Consider the following 24,054-nt stretch of genomic DNA (forward strand, 5'->3'; position numbering starts at 1 on the left):
CTCGAAGTTTGCCCGAGATTAATATTTTGATGATCAAATTGTATTGAGGTTTCTGTTCCGACGATTTTTCGGAATCTTAGAGTCATAATAAGATGTTATAATAAGATAATTGCAGTAGTTTAAACGAAATCTTAGCGCTCAGTTTTCTGTAAATAGCAGTTTTATCCAAATAGGTGTGTTCAATAAAAGTAACATCGCGCAAAACTCGTAATCACTACATCGATATATTGACGTCCGTGTTAATCTACGATAAATTCGAGTAAAATGCAAAAGTTGCAGGGAAATCGAGTCAGAAATGGCGAAGTTATTAGAAAATTTTGACTGGCATACGGCACGTCATTTATTTCGATCGAGTCACCTTAATGAACCGGTACAAGTATGTACTTTGCTGTTAAAAGCAACTTCGATCGATAGCTAAAACAGAAAAAGAGCGTGCCATTCCGTGACAATTTGAAAACTCAATTAGTTCTTGTTTGTTGAATAAAATTTACGTTGTGAATGAACCAAAATCTTTGTTGAACAGTTCTGACGGGAAACAAATTTTCCAGGTGTACTGCGCTTTAAAGAACTTTCCCGAAGAGATTGTTTTTGATTTGATTCGTTTATTACTTCGTTTATTACAGTACTTTTCGTTCAATGACTATAAGGAGACGTGGCTTTTTCGAGAAAAACAAGGGTATCGTGTTACATTCGTTTAAAAAACCCAAAGGTATCATGTTACAAAAGTGAGAAAAACAACGGTATCGTGTTACAGTGTTTGGCAAAAAGCCAAAAGTATTCCCTAACAAACAAAAGTAACACGTTACGGTTGCTACAAAGCTAGCAACAAAATGACCGCTTTAAACAGAATAAGAACGTGCCATTTTGATAATTGAGTTAGTTTTTTGTTTTTCAATAAATGATGAAAATTTTCGTATTAAATAAAACAGTTCTGATGTATCAAAATGCATGTAATTTTTTTTGTGCAAAAAGTGACTCCGTGGGCCGCCATACACAAATAGCCCAACTCATGACATAAACCATCCCAACAGGACAATCGCCCAATTTCACCCCAAACCACCCCATAAATCGAAAAAATAACTCCTGCACGCTTAGCGTTCCTGTTTATGTATGTATTCTTATTTTAGTGACGTAGGTGATACTTTGAGCTACCTCTAAGAACGTAGTAATTTTGCATTAGAATTTTAAAAACATTGTCAATAAATCAATGGTTGTAAAAAAAATGAATAAAGAAATAAATAAATACTGTAAATACTAGTGTTAACCGCTGCTGTTAATGTAATTCCGCTCCAAGTATATAATTTTATTTTATGAAATAATGCATCGACGCCAGATACCGCTAGTAATGTATTAAGTAATTCACTGTATGTCACTGTACTGTATTCTAACAACCATGTTGTCTTGTAATTTAAGAAGTATTGTTACCGTATCTCTAGGTTTTTTATTTTTTTTCTTCTCTATGTGTGTACCGAAATGAATAATAATAAAAAAAATCTAAAACTAGTAACTCCTATTTTAATCCTGCCAAGGAAGAGAGGGGACTAAGGTACAACGTGTTTAACAATAAACAGCAAAACCATACATGCCCTGTGCAGAGCAGAAGTCCAAACTTAAAAAATGTTGTCTGAGTGTAATGTCCGTAACGGTGGAAATGCCCATATACGCACGCTAAGCATGAACCAATTCTTAATCAGACCACAGCTCTTGACCAGTGAGAGCGACAGAATATAATTCACTCGGTTATTGTATAGATAAAATTAGACACCCTCGCCCTATTTTATAGAGAAGTACACACAAAGTCATATCAGGTTCAACGCTTTATTCAAATCATAGCGTTAAAAAATTACGTTAACCAAATGTCTTGCATTTATTTCAACCGAAAATACGCTGTGATTATCACTGTTTTTTCCCCTTTTACCTTGACAAAGCGCGCGGTAGAAATTAATCGAGGGCCAATGAAGAAAATGAATTCCTTTCTGGCTTGCTGGTATACTGGAGGATAACACGTTCGGCTAAAGGAATCTCCTCAAAATTTCATGGTTGCCCTCAAAGCTTCGCTTTCTCGCAAATCTTCCAGCGTCGGTCATAAACTCCAAAATACCAGCCGCCTGAAGGGGTTTGTTTACCGAGTACCTAATATTCAATATTGGGAATATTTTAAAAATGAAGAAAAAACTACAACACCCTTTCAAGTAACGATTTGCATCCTGCCTCTGATAGTCACAAAAGTTTAAATAATTATGTCTTATAGTCGCCCATCTCGTCTGTCTCTGTACGTATTCCAAAGTTGTGATAAAGTCTGTTTTGCCTGGAGCCCCTGAGTTTCTTGAGGTCTCTACTGTATTGCACTTCACGTAACAGTGTTTTATGCTGTTCTTCTAGTTCTTGGCGATGTTCATGGAGAGATCTTGTTTGCCTAATGAGTTGTAAAAGCTCTTTACGCAACACTCGGTTTTCGTCTTTGATCCTACGTGTGTGTTCGTCTAAACATTGTTTCGCTTCCTAAGGAAACAAACGAAAACAAAACAGAGCTAGGAGTTAGGATTCTTTTTTTGCAGACTTTATCTGAAATAGCTGCAACCGTTACAGTAAAAACCCGTGAGTAAGAACCTATTGTTTTTCAGGTTAGCCTAAACAGGTTCTTACATAAAAGGTTATTAACACAAATTTAGGCTAATTAGGTTCCTAATAGGTTCTTACTTTCTGAAGAACAAATTTCAATGTTGTTATACGAGATCTTCAGCCTTTTCTTTTATAAAATTTGCATACCACGTAGTGTTTATGTATGTTTCATTCTGATTCACATATTTTCATGTTTTTCGAAATCGCGAAAGTCTACCTGCATCTAGCGGTTTGGATTAGTACGGGACATTTGTTAATGCAGAATAGTAAAATTGTTTAAGTAAACATCCAAGAAGTAGGAAATTTGTTTATCTGAAGGCCATTATCTTTAGTTTACCCATAAATTATACTCTTTTTATAGAAATTCACAAAATCTTTCAAAATTCCTCTTGTACATTTGTAAACGTCCTATTAAACTTCACTTAGCAGAAGGCAAACACTGCCAAGGTATAAGTAGCGTAGAACGGGATTTCCAAACGGAAAATGTGGATAGGGGCTAAAATTTGATTAAGACCTAAAACAAGTGTGACATCATTGTCACCTGATATTCATTCCGAACTCCAAAAAATTGGTACTATACTGATGTTCAGTCTATATGTAATCCATGTGTTATAATGGATATGTAATTGAAATCAAGCTGTTTATAGGAATGAGAGGTTCAAAGGTGGAAGGTGCTCCTACACAAATACTGGGTGGAGCAACCTTAAGCTAAACAGAATGAAATTTACAAGAATACCTGAAAACTGACATACCTTCGTTCATAAAGTACAAACAGATTTTCACAATAAAAGTGGGCTTAGCGTATTTGAAAGAGTTTGTTACCTCATATTATTATTAGCAGCACAAAGCTTTAGATAATATTAGACGAAGCAGCATTTTTTTCAAACACAGACATGGGAATTATCTGCGAAGATCAATCTCTTTCTCTCCATTCATGCACAGTTTCTTTTGTCCTTTACTTCAGTGAATTTGATAGACTTTGCGCTAAGTTGGTCACAGGAAGAGCGCCTTTTTGACTTGTACAGTATATTATGTTCAGCTCTGCTGTTATTTTGGATGTTCCTGTTCATTTGTCATATACAAAAACAACAATCAAGCAAGCAAACAAGCACTCCATTCTTGTTCAGTCAACATGAGATACAGCCAACGTCAAACTTGCAATCGTCATGAATAAAACAGTCAAAAGAAAACTAATAGTAAGCTATCACGATAGGTGTGTTAGTGAAGGGAGTGTTTGAAAGGCAGCAAGAATTAAGAAGTTGGAAGGAATTCCAAAATAGTGACAGTTCTGTAGTACATAGAAAGGTAAAGCGGGTTAAGTGAGTCTGTTTTGTGACCCCTTTTCAACAACTGCAATAATACGGTGATTAAGAAGGTTTCCGCCTAACATTCGAGCAATACAGGTAAAAAGAAAGTTACCACAGAGATCTCATAACATGGTAACAGTTTGAGTACAGCTCACAAAAACCAACCAAAACTTTAGCTCTCAAGCTGACCCCGCCAGAGAAAAATGGATTTGATGTTATCTACATTTCAGTTAAAACGGACGTTCCATGCCAGTTTAAAACAAAATGCAAAAAAAATGCATGCATGCATGCATGCAAGCTTGAAGCAAGCAAGCAAGCAAGCAAGCAAGCAAGCAAGCAAGCATACATACATACATACATACATACATACATACATACATACATACATACATACATACAACCTTTTTTTATACACGATGAAAGATAAGAAGCTACAAGCTTGTGGGGTCTACTTGCAATCATTCACAAACTAAGCAGTTTCAAACTTTTTAACACACACCTGTGATGCTTGTTGAGCCATCTCATGTATCTTTGTATCAGATTCCTTTTGATAACTTCTTTTCTCTCGAAGGAATTGAGATTTAAGTTTCTGAATTGCCTCAGAGTGTTTTCCTCTCATGGTGTGAACTTCCTGCTCCAGACGTGTGATCTCTGCCTTCTGATCACGCTGAAGAGTCTAGGAACAAAAACGTCAATTGTTATGTCACACATAAGATTAGTGAAGTGTCTGTTGGGCTACCTCTGGCTGCATATGACAAGTATTATGGGATAGACTGTTGTTATTAACCCACCCTTATGGGATTACTACCTTATCGTGGTAGGGTGGTTTGAGTGTCGGAGAGCATAACGCTGGCTGGAGTCTTGGAAATCTACAAAGTACTCCTGGTAGGGCCACCCATGCAAGACAGGTCGAAGGATATAGGGTCCTGACAAAAAGTGATCCCTCCAGGTTGGGAATTTGGCATAGGGTCAACAACAACAACAGAGGATACAACCACAACTGTGTGTCGTGGCCTTTGGAAGTCACCTCAAATGGCACGGATGAATGGCAGTGGTGAAATCCGCAAGGAAGTTAAGCCACTGACAGGATTATAAAAAAGTCCTAGGCACCAAGACTAGGCCAGAATAGGTTTTGGGAATGTGCGAACCCTGTATCAAATGGGAAACTGGTACAAGTTACAGGTGAAATGAGGTGCTATTGCTTATATTGCAGAGATTAGGGGAGTGCGTTCGACCCAAGATAGGTACCCAAGATAAGGCTAGCAAACGTAATCAGAGTTACACGACTGTTTATATCGTCATACAAATTTAAAACGACCGCGCATGCAACATCAGTAAAGCGCGCATCCAACATCACTTGAAACTATCAGAGAAACAATCTCAATCCAACAGCGCACGAGGCAGCACAGCAATTTTTTTACTACTGTAAAAGGAGGACTGCTGAAACGTTTATTTTTCAGCACAACTTACAGGGCAAACTCGAAAACGCAAACCTAAGAAAATAATCAATCTCGTTCCCAGGGTCTCTTGCAAAGAAACTGCAACGTCATTAATTAGCCAACCTGCCACATAGCAAGATTCATAGAACGAAACGTAAAACAACTTTCACTGGACAGCCACGGGACCACATGCCACCACAAGATTAGGATTTTTTCTCCTACCGTCGAACACAAATTTTTTTTACAGTCTAGCGTTATCTGCTTCATGAATTGTTTTTGCGCGCGCTGTCTTTGTTGACGTTGCTGTGTCGCAATTAATTGCTTTCTTATGTCTAATCACATGAGATCGAGGCCACCTTGCCACATACCAACATACATAATACGACACATAGAACCACTTTCGCTTGTGCGTTCACAGGACAACCACGGGGCCACAGGCCACCGCAAGATTAGGATGCGTTCTCCTACCGTCGAACGCAATGAAGGGGAAGCATGTTCACCTGTCCCTTGTCCAATGTTATGCACCAACAAACAACTGTGAAGACACCATGAAAGACAGCTTCTATTCACAACTGCAAGCAGAACTGAAGAAACTGCCGTATAACGAGTGCCATTAATGTGAAGGTGGGAAGTGATAATTCGAGCTAGTATATGACAGAGCAATGGGAAAGGAAGGCTGTGGTACTATGAATGAAAATATTAATGGACAACGTCTTGCCGAACTGTGTGCAGCATACAACCTGGTCATTGGAGGAAAAATCTTCCCACACCGTGATATTCACAAGCAAACATGGTGCTCTCCTAACGGTAGAGATCGGAAACAGATTGACCACTTTGCACATTAGGACACATTACGATGCTCACTTCTGGATGTTAAGGTGAGAAGAGGAGCAGATGTTGGCAGAGACCATCACCTTGTCATGGTGTATGTTAAGCTGAAGCTAAGAAGCACTGGTCGAAAGCCACCATGCAGCCAGTGCGGCAACACAGACAACTTGCCATCAGTGAAGAATGACTTCATCACTCAACTTAGAAATAGATTCCAATCCTTGGCGGTTCTGTCTGATGAGCCCAAACCAGATGAATTCAACAAAATATGGAAGCAAGTGTCTTTCACTTTCAAAAGAGAGCAGCAAGGTATGTCTAGGTTTTAAGAAGGCAGTTAAGAAGAAGTGAGACTCTGTGTACCTAGCTCACAAGCCTTGATGGAGTCGATGGGGTTACAAAAAGTGACATAGGTGCTCTAGAAACAATTAAGCTGATGTTGTAGGTTCTTTGGCAGTGTCGTCCACCACCCCCACCCAACCCAAATCTCCCTTCAACATCCTTTGTGCCATAATTATCAGTTATTAGTTATCAGCTATAAGCTATTAGTTAAGGAGGCTCGATGTAGTTTTTTTAGGAGGGGTGGTTGTTTTGAATTTTATATTTTTTTAATTTTTTTTTTTCAAATTATTATTTTTATTTATTTTTTTTTTTTTTTTTTTTTTTTTTTTTTTTTTTTTTTTTTTTTTTTTTTTTTTTTTTTTTTTTTTTTTTATTTATTAATTTTTTTTTTTTTTTTGTTTAAAAAAAAAAATTTTTTTTTTTTTTTTTTTAAAAAAAAAAAAAACAAAAAAAAAACCTAAATTCGGAAACTGCTTCAATGGCCTCGATGAAGTCTTTTCTTGATAACGGTTCGCTTGTCGTCAGATGTAGCTGCTTGCAGATTTCTTTCAGGACTACTAGTTTGAGTTGGCCGATTTTGTTGGTTTTAACAAGGTCGCAAATGAACATGAGACAAAAATTGATGGCTTTGATTGTCCATGTCATCCAACACCAACTTTTGAGAGTGTCCAAGGGCAACGCCGTCAGCACGGTGAATGTCTTTCTTAGTGAAATCCTCAGGGTCAATACCCGTATAGCGCTGCGCAGCTGCTTGCCATAAAAACATTCTGCTGGTCAGTTGCGCAGTCCTGCTCTCTCCAGGCTTAAAGGTGAGCTTTCCGTCCTCATTTCTAAGCATCTTTATCTCCTTCGCTGCCTCTGCACAGGATTCAGGCCTTGTTTCCAGTTCTTACATGCTCATCGATTTTTTTTAATAAAAAATGTCTTGACGTTATCTGCCATAAGAGTAAGTAGCAACCTCCTGTTATTTTGAATTCATTAGTTTTACTACCCGCTGTGAGCTCAAGGTGTAAGAGCCACAGTACTCTGAGAAGAATCAATGTTTAAGGGGTTGTATGGGAATGAAACACAAACAATTTTGTTTTAGGAGTTATAAATTCCAACGTTTTATGAGTAAAATTGACTTACACTGTTGCTGCCAAAAATCAGACAAAAATGCTTGTGGTCGACTTTTACATTTTAGGCTCCTGTGTACCTGACTACTGTAGATTGACTCACTGATTCATTTTTAATACCAACAATAATTAAAATGAATGGGTAAGTGGGGATGAACCATAAATCCACAGGTTTTTGACCAATCAAGGCAGCCATAGTTTCTGTCTGATTAAAATATTTTTGGTAACCAGTAGTCAGGCTTTCTCTAGGACCCAGTCTCCAAAAACTGATTTTATTGAGGTCATCCTGCAAAACATGTGTGTTGTGGGTATTGTATTGTTCAGAGTGAAGTGTTATATTGTCCTCTAAAAATATAATCAGTATCAATATTAGAATTAAACATTATTACAGGATGTACCTGATACTCTTCCAATTCTGCCAGTTCATTATTTGTCAAGGCAAGTTCAGCCTCTTTTTCAAGCGTAAGCTGTTTCAAAGCTGTTAACACATCAGGAAAAATAACAAATACCATAATTATCAGTGGTACATGTATATAATTCTTGTTAGTCCCTTATTATTTTTTACCTGAAAGAGACATAGGCTAAGTAAGGATGTCTTAAATTAAAAAAAAAAACATTTAAATACATCCACTTCATGCTGTTCAGTCATTTACTACATAATAGCCTGAATTTCAGATGTCTTCCTCTGGTCGCTTACTCCCAAGAAGAGATGTCTGAACAAAATAGTTGCAAATGCCGTCTGGTGATGTCACTACACTTTGCTTTAATTTGTGTGGAAAAGTCTCTGTTGAGACTATCGCTTTGTGAAAGAAAAATGGCTTCAATAAAGGATTACTGCAGGCCTGGGGTTTAAAATTGGTTTAGTAGTAAAATATAAACTGACATGAAATTTTAATTGACTGCATGCTATATTCTTTACACCAGTCTGCCTTGATTCAATCTGATCTGATTTGCTTAACTATTACTCAAACAAGTACACTCTTAGTAACTTGATTCGTTTTAACTTGAATTAACCCATTTAGGGAGTTACAGAGTAAAGGAATTCAGTACAAATATATACTACTTGACCATGGACACTGAGTTCAGAAACCACTTGTTGAAAAGTGTCAAGCGGGTTGTTGACAAAACAAGAAAATTCAATTAGACAAACACAGTGTTAAAGCGATGACCCCCGCTTACTTAAAACCTACCAGCTTTCCATAATGATTCTGCCTTCGTAAGAAAAATGAAACAGTTTCATTCAAAGTAAATAACTAATAAATTAATTTTTCACTCATAATTACACATAATTATGTGACTGTATTATTTTTAATTCAACCAATCAAAATCACTTTTCTGGTTTTTGGGTAGTGACAACACCAAACGACATTAGCTGCTATTTTGTTCTTCATTCATCAAAGTTATTATTTAATAGTAAATGACTAAAAAGTTTCTTTTTTCTTTCTTCTGGATGACAACATTAACAAAAAGCAAAACATCGTGTGCACAAAAAAGAAAGATGGCTACAGGTTCCAAAGCTGGAGCTTAAGGCAAGTTATATAGCTACGTACAGAAGCCAGTTTTCGCTCGTACAGTGCCAGCTTTGGGCTATTCTCCTAACATATTATACTTCTTGCTCAAGAGCAGAGGAAAATACTACGGACCCTTCATGTATGTATTGCTCTCAACATATACATCTTGGCCATTTTAATGACATCCAAACTTTGGAGATTTACTTTTTTTCCTCTAATTATGAAAGTGGCAAGGACATTTGAGGAAGGGATCAAAATAAGGACAAGGAAAATAATGGGAAAATACAATGTAAAAGGAATAACAATATTCCTTTTACATTATTATAACAATATTATAATAATTAAATGTGCTGGCAGGCTCTTGTTAACAGTAGACACTCAGTTAGTGGAAGCACTCAATTTATAGAAACAGTGTGTTTTGTTTCCCCATGACTGTTTGGATCCAATGATCATCCAATCCAGGCCAGTCATTATTATATGCCCTTCAATTGCATTATAAGTTTTTTTTTACAAGTTTCCAAATTGCATTATGACGGATATACAAAATTTGCTGTGGTCTCGAGATGCATACCTGCCAACTTTTCTTGCCAAGGCAGAGATTTATTGAGTGCAGACCCAGGACAACATGATCATATTCATAGATTTTAAAATATATATCTGAAGTATTTCGATGTTCCAAACGTATCTCTATTCCAGTCCCAGGACGTGTTTAAATTGCTGAACACTGACCGCGTTCCCAATGCATTTCTTGTCAAAACTTGGCTGAGATTTCAGGGAAATTAGTATCGTTATTTACTCATTTTATATGGAGTTTTCAAAATTTTGAGTTTACATTTTTTTGGCAAGTGTGTCAGTTATGGTTGTAATAACTCACACTTTTCTACTAGGCATGTGAGAAATTGGTTCATAAGTGTGAGTAAGCATGAGATCAATTATCAACTCACAGGCTTGAGACTCAAGCCTAAGGCGTGAGAGTTGGCAGGTATAGTATATATGTACATGTATATAACAAAATATTAAAAAAAACCCTGAAGGATAACTTGAGCAAAAGAAACAAATCAAAGTAATTATTATAAGTTAAATTTCCTCTTTTTCAATGTTTCCTGAGGACAAAAATTAACAAGAAATCTAGGTATACACTCTTTTTATTTTTATAAGAATTTAGTTAATAAGAATATCGAGGCTGAAATTTGGGAATTTTTAAGAATATTTTAAGAATAAACCCGAGGCTGAGATTTTGAAAGAATATAGTTTTTAGTTGAAACAAACTAAATCAGGTATTTCATTTCGGTCACTTCATCTCTGTGAGGAATGCTTTGTTTAAAGCCAAAAAGGCTAGGCTACTACGAAAAGCAATGGTACATGTGCACAATGTAATACAATACAGATCTGGACACCAAAAACTTGTAATTGATTACCCAATACCCCAGGGGGGTACTCCCATATGTGGCCTATATAGGTATGTGCCGCCCGATAGGGTATGGTTTTTTAGGTTCTCGGTGCTTAAATAGGGTATCATTTTTGCTCCTTTTGGCGATGTGTTCCCGGTGTGATCCTTAGATAGGGTACCTAAATTCTACTAGCTAAAATAAACGCCCAGCCAGACCTCTCAAGTCTCACGATTTTGTCGTGAGACTCACGGTTTTCACTTCAATCTCACCATGAGAAACAGAAATCTCACGGTAAACAGAGTAACAATTAAGTCATTTGATTAGCGCCTGGTTTTAGGACTCTTAGTTATTTTTGTCCGTCAGTTGATCAATCTCCCGGTTTTTACTGAAATCTCCAGATTTTTTTACCTCAACCTCCAGATTTCCAGTGCTAATTTGAGGTTGAGAGGTCTGCCCAGCTAAACGAAAAAAAGATATCTAAGAAATGAATTTTTCTGTTCAGGTATAAGAAAAGCGATTTTATAAAGATTTGTGTCTTGCTGTGCGCGGTTAGCCGTTATTTGGGTTGTCACGGAACGCTTCTCCTCCGCTTGAATAGGGTGTCATTTTCCGGTTTTGGGCCTGGAAAAGAGTATCAATTTTCACTTTCTTTATCCTTAAATAGGATCAGCTAGGGTTTAAGAACCTTCCTTGGTGGCACACCCTATCCAAAATTTATGGAAGTACCCCCCCCCCCCCCGTGCCCAATACTTGCTAAAACGGAAATGTCAAACAGTATTGGGCAATTCCAGAAAATATCCATACACCACGACGGACGGCTTCAATATTTTAACCCCCCTTGCCTTCAGAAATTCCAAAATGCGTTACCCCCCCATGCTCTCAGAATTCCATAATTGGTAATCCCCCCCTCCCCCTCGGAATTTCCCTTTTTTTCGTAAAACCCTTTGGAATTACCAAATGTGTTCACAAAAGCCCAACTTGGGTTATTTTACGTCAGTCGGTTTCACATCACTCCACTTTTGTGGGAAAAAAATGGAAAAAAAAGATTTCTGCTTACCCTTGTGCAACAGCTACAACCTACAGAAATTTTACATTACACCAAACTGCTACAGAACATTAAAATATAAATAATTATTGTGTGATATAAGTTTGTACACTCGGAAGATAGAGCAGTTTTCAATTGAGTATCGTAAAACCAAAACCAAAGTAATTACTCTGGCCAATCACAAAGGACACAGACAATCCAGTGAACCAATCAAAACTCGAAGCAAATACATGTAGCTAGCACGAAGCGTGGGAAAACGTGCGCAAGCGAGTCACAATTGGTTTTAGTTTTAGTTCTGATTGGCTGAGAAAGTGGCGTGAGATTTTTAAGCCAATCACTGAGCGCAATAATGCAAAACCAAAGCAAATGCAATTTACTTTCGACACTCAAGTGAAAACCGCTCTATTACGATCGAGGGCGATCGCGTCCTCCGACACATCCGCCATATTGAGTTTGAGCCTGCAGGGTCAGCAGTCACGCCCAATCCTGTCGCGCCAAATCTCTCTCACAGTACAGAATCAAGCAGGCGTTTCTAAATAAAGAAGCAATTTAAGGGACTGATGCGAGTTTTCGTCATCTGGCCGACGAAAGGGATGTTTACAGTAGATACGCGAACAAAAATCTGTTCGTATTTTATTAATCTGATATTTGTCATCAAGAAATTCATGAATTTGATGTACAACCCAAGTTTTATCAGCTTTCTTCAACACATGCCAGATCTATGGATGCTTCTCCTATCAGTTTCGCGTCGTTTGGTCGTGCTTCATACGAACTGGTAACGTTCACAAAATTAAAAGTTTTAAGCCTTCAGAATTCCAAATGTAAGTACCCCCCATGCCTTCAGAATTCCAGTTCAAAGAAACCCCCCTTGCCCTCGGAATTCCAGTTCATAGAACCCCCCCTTGCCCTCGGAATTCCAAAAAGCCGTTCATGGTGTATGGATATTTTCCGGAATTGCCCATTTTCTAAGAAAAATTATGTTCATAAGAATATTTCAGCCAAAAATCGGCAGAAAAATAAGAATATTCAGCCTGGGTTGGAAAAACTGTATTCTTATAAAAAAGAGTGCATTTTGTAGATACTGTACCCTGTTTCTTTTCTTGATACTCTTGTAACATCTGCTCTCTCTGCTGTTTGATGTTCTCCAGTTCTTGCTGATTGCTGTCACTCAGAGATATGATTGTTGTCTGCCTCTTCTGTGTCTTCTTAGCCATGTATGACATGTACTCATGCTGCAAATTGTGCGTTCAATTAATATTAATAATAAAAATAATAATAAAAAACTTGGACACAAAATCGCATTATCTGTTGTTAAATGTTTAAGGGCGGTGCCTCCTACTGTTACTGGGTACTTGTTCTGCACATCACGCAATGTATCAATCACACTGGACACACATGCTTTTGATTAATTTGCTCGCTCAAAATGACGAATTCAACTACGCAACCAAGCGCACTACTTAACATAGGGGTGAGACTGGGTGAATTGTCCTATTGGGATGGTTTATGTCAATAAATGGGTTAAGTATGGAGGCCCATGGAGTCACTTTTTTGCAAGAAATTTGCTTGCAAACAAATATTTTTTATGTGCACTTTGTATGTCAGAACTGTTTTATTCAATACTTTTTTTTTTCATCATTAAATTGAAAAACAAGAACTAATACCATAAAATTCCGGTTATAAGCTCCCCCACTTATAAGCCCCCCCCCCCCCGGTTATAGGCCTATCTACCTGGAAGCAAAAAAATACATCCGATTATAAGCCCCCGAACCCCCCCCCTCTACCGGATTACAGTACTGAACAAGGGTAAATGTTGCTTTATTATGCATTTTTAGCTTTAAAACGTATTTCGATCAACACTTCCGTGGCCCGTTTTGGAACGGTTTTTTTTTATTCCTATTATAAGCCCTCCCGGATATAAGCCCCTCCACTTATGAGCCCACCCAAAAACCCTTATGAAGTTGTATAAGCCCAGGGCTTATAACCAGAATTTTATGGTATAGTTTTTAAAATGTCACAAAATAGCACGTTCTTATTCTGTTTTTAAATAAGCGCTTAAAAAGGCACTTATTTTGTTGCTAGCTTTTTAACGTAATGTGATACTTTTGAATGTTTGTTACGGTATACTTTTGGCTTTTTGCCAAACACTGTAACATGATACTATTGTTTTTCTCACTTTTGTAACATGATACTTTTGTTTTTCTCGAAAAAGCCAATAGTCATTGAACGAAAAGCGATATACGAAGTAATAAACAAATCAAATCAAAACCCATCACTTCGGGAAAGTTCTTTAAAGTGCAGTACACCTAGAGTATTTGTTTCCTGTGAGAACTGTTTCGACAAAAGATTTTGTTTCCTTGTAAATGTTATTTAACAAAAAAGAACTAATTGAGTTATCAAATTGTCACGGAATGGCACTTGCTCTTTTTCTGTTTTTGCTGTTGATCGTAGTTGCTTTTAACAGGAAAGTACAAGTTTCTAAAAAGTTAGTACTATTTTTGAACCTCTTCAACAGTTCAAAATTTTGCCCCTATTTCGGTTTTCGTATTACAATAGGCGGTTGTAAAAATGCAGCGTCTGACAAACTTTGTGTGACATTTCATGGTTGACTTGTTCTAGCCGATATTAATAATTTTTCTTATATGCAAATTCTGGCCGAATTCCCACGCGCGGACGCTGAAGCTGTTTTTAGAACAGAGGGTATTTCCCTAGCATACCGAATGACGTAAGCGGTACAAGTCAGGGCATGTTTGTGAGAGGAATTTTTCTTTTTATCTCTAAAATCCTTTCAGTGACACACAGCCCCTCCCCCCCCCCAAAAAAATAGATTACTCTTAAAAGAGAAATACTTTGCAATAAATTTGTTTAGTAAAGAACGACGGATTCGCAAAGATTTGAAAGGTAGCTTATAATAGCTTTAAAACATTACGTGACTTGAGCTCTAGCCGATTGAAAGTGAAACTTGTCATGTCAGCACATTCTTTTCCACCAACGTATTCATAGATTCTGGCCCGCTAAATTATATTTCTCTTTGAAAGCGTGGAAATTTAGTATTTTCCATGAACCACACGCTTCAAAATCGAATAGTTCACACTAAACAGACATTATAAAGACAAAAAAGAGAAAAATTTTTCATTTGTTACTGATTTGCAGCTTCTAAACATCGCGTGACTTCAAGCTTGGAGGTCTGGGTCTAGTCACCGACAAAACAAAAAATAATAATAATAATAATAAACCCCGTGCAGAGCAAGAACTGCGCAGCGCAGTTAATAACAAAATTTCGATAAAGGAATTGCATGCTATTAATTTTGCTGTTCAGATATGTGTTGTGTTGTGGGTGTTTGTTGTTCGTTTATATTATAATTCGCGGCGTTACTACGCCTGTAAACCTGTTGTGCGATTTCGTGTTGTGTTTGTTTTTGCTATAGTGTTTTTTCAATTTACATATAGGAAATCTATGATTAACTCTTCCTTCACACATTCCCGCTACCAAGTGTTTTTTATACGGCTAAAACATGATCGTGCAATGTAATATGTTAACTCTAAATGTTAGAGGTTTGAGAAACCGTGTAAAAAGGAGATCAGAAGCATATTTTGTTTTCTAAAAGACCAAAATTGCGATGTATACTTTTTACAAGAGACATATTCTGAACCGAAAGATGAAATTATTTGGAGAGGTGAATGGGGAGGTGACATTTACTTTTCACATGGATCACTACACAGTAGAGGTGTGTGTATTTTATTGAATCCATCACTAAACTACACCGTTAAAAATATTAACAAAGACCAAACAGGCAGAACCATTTCGATTGATTTGAATTTCAACGAAAACAAACTCTCTTTGTGTAATGTTTATGTCCCAAATGACTTACGCCAACAACAAGCTTTTCTACATAATTTAAGCACATTCTTGATGTCCAACACTGATATGAGGGTCGGAAAGGGGGGGGGGGGGGGGTGTCGTGCACGGTTCACGGGAATTAAAATCAACAATTCACGGTTCACGAGAATTAAAAAAGACTTTTCACGAATCACGCACAATTCAGCGTTTGGTTTTATTTCCACGCGTATGAACTATGAAACTGACGTTTCGACCGTTTGAATTATTGCATACACATGAAATAATTTGTTTTTACGCTCTAAAAAACTAAATTTACAACTGAATGCCATAATGTACACGAACTGAACTGATTACACTTTATTACTTGAAATGTTTTGATGTACTGCATATGCGCAAGGACAATATCTTTGCCAGTAGTTTCATAGGTCTCATAACACAATAAACCGTTCACGTCTGTGGCCGGACAACTCTAACCATTCGACTACTGGTCTGTACGCCACAGAGAAAGGTCAGCACATTGTCATCATCGCACACGCTCTTTGTTGCCAACGAACGAATTATTTGCGCTGGAAGATGTCGTTGGATTCACATAAAAAACAACACCTTCCAAAACTTGGAAAACACTTCCCTCGCTGTCCGTAATTACACTTTCGCTCGCCATATTTTAAATGACATAATATCATTACATCTCCAGCGCGCGGTGTAGTTATTCATACGAATCATGTGACGTCCAGACATGTCTAGGAATGGTAGCCTTGAAAGTACGTGACGAGCGTGACATTTTGTTGACAGACTTAGCTTGGCCTTGACATATCAAGTTCCGCGAACCTTTTCGAGTTCTGACATGCCTGGCATGCGTTACTATTATGTACATTAAATATTTCACGAACAATGAGCTAAATATAGACCATTTTCACGAATCTCGAGAAATAAATTAGTTATTTCACGAATCACGGGAGTACTTCCGTTCACGGAATAAATTCTTTCTTTCACGATTCACCGGAATTAAAAATAGGCGATCACGGTTCACGGAAAACCCCCTTTCCGACCGTCTGATAATTGAAAATCTGCTAATTGGAGGTGATTGGAATATTTCACTACAAGCTATTGATAAAAAAGGTGGAAGCCCATGGAAATTTACAGCCTCTGGGGAACAATTGGTGACGATGATGAAGGAATTTGACTTAGTAGATGTTTTCAGAGCGAAAAATCCAAATAAAAAAAGCTACACGTACGAATCAAAAGCGCTTAAACTATACTCGCGTCTCGACTTCTTTCTACTACCACAGCATCTGATCCACTCGCAGGGGCGGATCCAGGATTTCTCAAAGGGGGGTGGCTGTTTACCAATATTTTTGTTTACTATATTGTTCAAGCCCCGGTTTGTTTTTTATGGTGGGGGGGGGGGGTTCTGGCTTTCAGGAAGTTTTTTGAAAGTGGAGTGCAAATCATTTTGGATCTGTGGCCCATATTTAGTGAAGCCAAAGCCTCCTTCCCCCTAGGGGGGTCTGGGGGCATGCCCCCCTTAGAAAATTTTGAAAAGTTGAAGCCTCTTAGACGTGATTTCCGCGATTCTAAGCAGCTTTATACAGCTGTCAATTAAGTTATTAAAACACTGTTTTTCCTTGATAATTTGGCAAAATATTCTTTCTTCAACTTACCTTGAGTTATATTTCGGAGAAAACGTCTACTTCTTATGAAATGAACTGTGATTGAAATTTAAAGTTGACAAGCCAGGAACTTACAGGAAAGAACAGATATGCGTTTTTTTGCTCACCCACATGCGTGAAAATTTTTAGCCCTTGGCAAAGTGGCCTGGGAACTTTGGCGACTTTGCTTGCTTTTGAAATCGCTTCAATGCGAAAAAACGGTACGAAAACTCGCTAAAAAAGATGTAAATGGAGAAGAAAATCATTCCAGCAAGGCTAAAACAACTCTTGAAAGTTAAAAGGAATCTAATTGTTCTAAAATTATACACACATGTTTTGTTACATTAAGCCAGAAGTTCATAAAACAGGCCTTTTGAAAATCTCCTATTTTGGAAAAATGGCCTTCCTTAACTTTGAACGGCTGCCTGACTATGAAAGGTGGATGGACATTGTCCTTATTTTCTATTTTAATATGTTTATTTTTATTTTTTTGGTGGATCAAGGGGGATGGCTAGCCACCCAATCCACCCCCCTGGATCCGCCCCTGACTCGGTTGATCAGATAGAAACTTTGGTCTCTAATGCTCCCGATCATAGAGCAGTAAAACTTAAATTTAAGTGTCCTAAGAATGGAAGAGGCCCAGGGCTATGGAAATTCAACAACTCTCTTTTGGACGATGAAGAATACGTGAATTTGATTAGAGGAAGCTATTCTTCTATTAGTGAAAAATACCCTGAACAGGAAGACAAAAGGCTGAAATGCACACTATGAACTCACCATTCCATTAAAATGCCATTAAAATCCCTTGAAAAGGTCATGAAATTGATTTCATGGCCCATGAAAGACGCAAAAATGATTTTCATGGCCATATCTGTGGCCATGAAATTCCTATGAAAAAATGGCAAATATTTTTCATGACCCATGAAAGTTAAAATTGGCACTTTCATGGGTCATGAATTTCCCTTGAAAATCATGTCGAATAGCAATGCACCATGAAAACATGCCATGAAATGCATTTTCACAATTTTTCATCACCCATGAAAAAAAACATTTATTGAAGGTTCAATTTCATGACTCATGAAAAATGTTTTCATGAGCCATGAAATTGAAGAGTTTTCAAACTTTACAATTTCATGGCTCATGAAAAACATTTTCATGACTCATGAAAGTAAATTTTTGGATCATAGAATTTTATGGCCATGAATTAACCATTAAAAAATTCATGGTTTATGAATTTTTTATTAAATTAATTTTTTTTTTTTTTTTTTTTTTTTTTATTGAAATGCAACAATACATACAGAAAAAAAAAACAGCGATTACAGTACAATAACAAAAGTACACGGTTAACACTGCTTACAGTACTTAAACTACTAACAGTCTTTAACAATACCTAAATACAGCTTACAAAACACTACTTAAACTACTAGCAATTACAATAACACCACAGGGCAAAGAAAAGAAGAAGGCAAATAACCATAATTACAGGAAGACACAATGTACCGTTGATTGTTAAAGTAAGGCAAAAGCATGTGATTGCACTTGAGATATTTAAAAAAACAGTAACCTATGTTCCTGTCATGAGATTAGGAGTATAAAGTTAAGTAAGAAAAAAAAGAAAAAACAGCACGGACATAACAATATTAAACATACCTATATGTATCCCGCAAAAGGTTTCCATTTTTTAATTTCTCCACTTTCTGTTTCTATTTCACGATAAGATTTGAGTAGACATATGAAATACGTTAAGTTTGGGTACATTTCCTTTGTTTTAGTTAGCCATATGTGATATCGTGCTAAGAGAAGACAGTAGTTGATTAAAAGTGCAGATTGAGAATTGTCTGGCCTCAGCCCCAAAGCAGTGGCATTTGATAAGTTGTAGTCTTTAGGCAGTAAATTTACGTTTTCTAGCCATTTGATAACTTCTTTCCAGAAGTGTGATGTTTTGTCGCATAACCAAAAAAGATGAATTAATGTCTCTGGGGAGGAGTGACAGAAGCTGCAGTTTTCGTTATCTTTTAGACCTATTTTAGTTAAGAAGGTATTGGTTGACACGCGTCTATGTAGGAGTTTGAATTGAAATTCAATAAGTTTAGTACTCTTGGTGCATTTCTTAGCCAAGACGTAGGCAGCGGTCCAATTTATATTAACCTCTATTGGTAGGTTACAGTCTTCTAGCCATTTATTTTGACTTAATTCTGGCGTTAGACTTTTGTTGCTAATCAGTTTATTGTATACTATTGAAGTTGCCTTTTGGGCCTGTAGAATTTTTGTTGTGAGTGGCACATGGTCGCAGTTGGTTTTCTGTACATCTCGGAAGTTAGATTTAGCCCGAAGGGACTTTACCGCCGATATTAATCCGTAGAAACTTAGAGGGCGAGGATCCAATCCATACTTTGAGTAGAAATCTTTTTGCGATAGAAAGGTGTTTGTGTCTGGACCGAGAAGATGTTTTACCATGGTAATTCCTTTTGTGAACCATTTTTTAAAAAAGACTGGCTTGTTTGCTATTTTTATAAGGGAGTTATACCAAAGTGGCAGGTCCAAAAAACGATCTTTAGATGTTATTTCAGGCTCAAAGTTAACTTCTGCCCAAATAACTAATATTTCTTTTAAAAAGGCATCAGAAGTTGTTATTGTCGCTAAGGTGTCTCTAGCGCTGAGGTTGCAAGAAAAAAAGTTTTGGCAGCCATATTTTTCGAGAGCTATATCGAAGAAGATTTTCCATTTTCCGCTGTTACTGTTATCTAAATATTTTTTAATCCAGGTGGTCTTAAGAGATTTATTGAAGGAGATAATGTCAATCATTTTTAGGCCACCATTACCAAAATCGTTTATCATAACTTTTCGCTTAATCTTGTCGCCTTTACCGTTCCACAGAAAGTTATAAAGCAGATTGTTAATTTCATTAATGACATTGTGGTTTGAGCAAAGGGGAGAGAGTAAATAAACCAGTTGAGAGACTACTAATGACTTGATTACAGTGATTTTACCTAACAAGGTGAGCCTGCGGTATTTCCAACATCCTAACATTTCCTTAACTTTCTCAAGTTTCTCGCTGTAGTTTAAAGAAACAGATAGTTCGGGGTCTGTAGAGATCCATAGCCCTAGGGTTTTTACCTTGTTTTTTGGCCATTTGAGTTCTTTTCCTGGTAGCACGATTTTGTCATTTCCAATACTTGCACCGATCCATAGGGCTTCAGTTTTTTTGTCATTGAGCCTGAGGCCAGAGACTTTGCTGAATTCATCAAGCATTGCAAGAGATGAAAAGAGAGATTCATGAGACCCGTCAAGAATTAGTGTTGTATCATCGGCGTACTGACTTATCTTAATTTCCTCATCGTTTACAGAGATTCCCTTTATATTTGTATTGTTTCTTATCGCGATGGCCAAAATTTCTGCCGATAGAATGAATAGATATGGTGACAGTGGGCAGCCTTGTCTAACACCTCTTTGAATTTCAAAAAAATCGCTAGCCCAGCCATTGTTTAGAACACAGCTTTCGGTATTGTTATATAAAGTTTTTACCCAATTAGTGAGCGAAGCACCGAAGCCGAAGGTTCTTAGAGTGTCATATATGAAGGACCATTCAAGAGAATCAAAAGCCTTTTCGAAGTCTATGAAAAGAAGTAGGCCCGGAATGTTCTTTTCTGTGGCATATTGGCATATTTTATTAAATTAATGTTGGCCTACTTAAAAATTAAAGAACATTCAAGATGAATGACAATAGTTGAGTTTTAAAGTGGCTAGGCCACTGTATTACAGTTAATTCTATTCATTCTCTTTAATTAAATTGGCAGGGGAAATTGATGTGAATGAACGAATTTCTGGCATACAGTATATTGAAAATGAAACTTTAATTCAAATCGAGATAAACATGACCATTAATTTACCATTAAAATAGTGTTTGCTAACTTAGAAATTAAAGAATATCCATCATAAATATCATGAATAGAATTTTAATGGTTCATTATTAAACATCAGATTCTCAAATATCAAAAAATGCAATGTCATGAAGCATACATGTATTCCTTTGGTAGCTAGCGGTATCAGTTATAAATGTTTTATATGTGCATTGGTTGATGTTTAAAACTTTTAGATCAACAGGAAAGAATTTTGGGCTATGTCCTTTTGTACCAGTGCACAAGGGAATAACCATTGCATTGTTCTTGTTTGGGAGTCATTGTTTAGCTGTACACATGTGGTTTTTTGCACCTGGTTAAAACCGAATTCAGGCACAATTATGAACAGTGCACAAATTCAAGAACCTCAAGGTACCATAACTGTTTCATTGTGCAATACAACTTTCACTTAACTCTCTACTGGTCTTAATTTAAAAATACTTACATTCCCAACAACAATGTTCAAACAGCAACATATGCATCGCACGTACGCTTGATTAATTTTTAGTTTGATCTTGAAAATCCACCATGCGGGAAACTCGCATCGTTGTTATTGCTGATATACCATATGCACACAAAATATTTTTCCAAAGCAGTCAGTTTACCGTTTGGAATGCTCAAGGTTGAGCGAAAAGATATTGCAATGGAATCCCACATAAGTTTCATGGAGCACACGCCACAGTGTTCGGGAGCGTTCGAACTCCTCAAGTTCCAACTTGACTATACTTCGTCTTTCTCTCAATAAAAGTCAATAATGTCCCAAATTCGTTAGTAAAATTGCTTGGAAACATTATATTATGCTTCTTTAAACGTTTCCTGGCTACTTTCCAGACAACAGAACGCCATTAAATGGCGTAAAAAGCCGAGTGTGTTTGTGAAATTCGGCTACACGCACCGCCATCTTGGATTTGGACGAGAAGGCCCTGAGAACCAGTTAATCTATCCCATGATGCAAGGCTCTTTTTAGGCGCGCGATTTCAACGGTCGAAGGCAGTTGAAAGAACTGAGAACCGAAGAACTATACCTCTTGAAATGATAAAAGCAACAAAATCAAGATCTTTCACCTCTAAAAGAGAATGTGAGTAGAAAGAATCGTGTGTTTCTTAAAAGTAATAGTTAAGATAAAGGTTTTTGTAACAATCCCCTCGGAATTAATGAGCAGTCAGTGTGATGTTGATCTGCATACATGCATAAATGTAAGCTTTGTTATTGCAATTATTCATAAATTAAAATAAGCTTGAGCTGAAGCTTAAAGTTGTTTTAGAAACTTATTTAAAAGATAGCACCTAAACTTGTGATAGAAATCGATCTCAAAATATGTTTCTGTTATGAATAATTGTGCTATTAAAGTGTGTATTCCACGCCCAGAGAAGATCTGATTTTAATCGAATGTTGCTTTGTGCTTTTGTAGGTATTGCAGCAGAAAAGCTCGATGAAGACATTCACCAACAGAGCAATGTCATGATTTTTAAAAAGCTAAGTGAAAAACAATTCACAAACATGACTGATGATCGGTACTTTGAGACTTTTTAATCATAAGTGGGATGTACATCTAGCAGGAAAATGTAGTCTTTGAAACTTGAACAACTGTAAATTTGAGTGCTTTCAATGGCAGTCACTACTCATGTTTGTCACATGAGAAATCCTGCAAATTTAGTGAGAACAGTGAAATAAATAATCAAAATTGTTTCTGTTCGTCTTAAATCTTATGTGGGCTGCTTGATCTATTGGTATCAGTCACCAATCTATTGCATTGTATTTTGGTGCAGTTTTGTATTGTTGCTTGTTTTTGTTTCTTGATCTTCATAATATTTTTTGTGTAGCACAGGGCATTCTTGTATCTATTTTAGTTCCATTTTATAGGATTCATAATTTATGGTAGTTTAACGGCAAATTGATGTTACATGTATTTGTGTCCTTGATTTACCCATGAAAAAAGTGAAATTTGTTTTAAAGGCATTTTCATGGTGCTTCTGGGCCTTTACCTACCCCATGAAAAATGTAGAGAACCAGATGGTGTCTGATCATGAAAACACCATGAAAACCATCAGAAATTTTCATGGTCAATGAATATTTCCATATTCAAAGGATATTCATGGGCCATGAAACTTTTGAACCCATTAAAAGCCCATTAAAGTCAACACCATGAAAAACCAGGCTTTATTTTCATGGTCTATAAAAAAACCATGAAATTCTGTATCTTGCTTCAGTGAACTTTCATGGCTTTTTCAGGAGTATTTAAAGGACTTTCATGTAATGTGAGGAATTTAATGGGCCATGAATATGGAAATATTCACAGGATTTTCATGCCTTTTTTATGCCTTTTTAATGCCTTTTTCGTGGCAAAACCCCATGAAAAAAGCCATGAAAAATCCCATGAAAAAGCTTTGAATATGTCATGAATTTACCATGAATAAATTAATGGGAAAATGGAACTGAGAGGTCTTACAATCCCTTATGCCAAAAACAAGGCGAAAAATCTCCGTAAAAGAGACTGAGTGATTTAGACCAACTCATTTCTAATAGTACAGACAGCGTCCGGGTTAATTATCTAGAAGCGGAATACTTCCAGTTAAAACATGAACTTTGTCTAATCTACGAAAATAAGGGCAAGGGCTCAATCATCCGTTCTAAAACAAAATGGACTGAGCAGGGTGAAAAACCGACAAAGTACTTTTTCAACCTAGAGAGATGGAATTATAACCATAAAACGATCATCGAGTTAAAGCACCCGGATGGTAATTCAGTGACAGAAGAGGACGAAATACTAAGGGAAATTGAAATATTTTATAAGGATCTTTATACTTCTTCTACTAGTGTAGAAAATGCTTTATTCAAATCTTTTATTGCAAATTTAGAATTACCTAATTTTGAGGACTCGGTGAGTAGTGAATTAGAAGGTGAGATCACTCTTAGGGATTGTAAAGATATTCTATGTACATTTAGTAGTGGGAAATCACCAGATGAAGATGGATTTACTTGGGAGTTTTACAACTGTTTTTTTGATCTGCTAGGCCAAGATTTTGTCGACTGTTTTAATGCTTCGTATAGAGCAGGTGAAATGTAACTCT

General features: G+C 36.8%; 1 protein-coding gene across 1 annotated transcript in view; it reads right to left on the reverse strand.

Moving 5' to 3' along the window:
• Positions 1-1,804: 1,804 nt before the first annotated feature.
• The window catches only part of LOC144632710 (coiled-coil domain-containing protein 166-like), a 53,967-nt gene continuing 31,717 nt past the window's right edge, over positions 1,805-24,054 (reverse strand). Inside the window, exons 4-7 of the mRNA XM_078491419.1 lie at positions 12,685-12,829; positions 8,049-8,128; positions 4,429-4,605; positions 1,805-2,502 (exon numbers count right to left, since the gene is read on the reverse strand). Coding sequence (XP_078347545.1) covers positions 2,239-2,502; positions 4,429-4,605; positions 8,049-8,128; positions 12,685-12,829 — 666 coding nt within the window. The 3' untranslated portion in view covers positions 1,805-2,238. The remainder of the gene's footprint in view (positions 2,503-4,428; positions 4,606-8,048; positions 8,129-12,684; positions 12,830-24,054) is intronic.

Source organism: Oculina patagonica, chromosome 12 (assembly GCF_052425735.1).
Source record: "Oculina patagonica isolate OP01 chromosome 12, crgOcupat, whole genome shotgun sequence".
In the NCBI taxonomy this organism is placed as follows: domain Eukaryota; kingdom Metazoa; phylum Cnidaria; class Anthozoa; order Scleractinia; family Oculinidae; genus Oculina; species Oculina patagonica.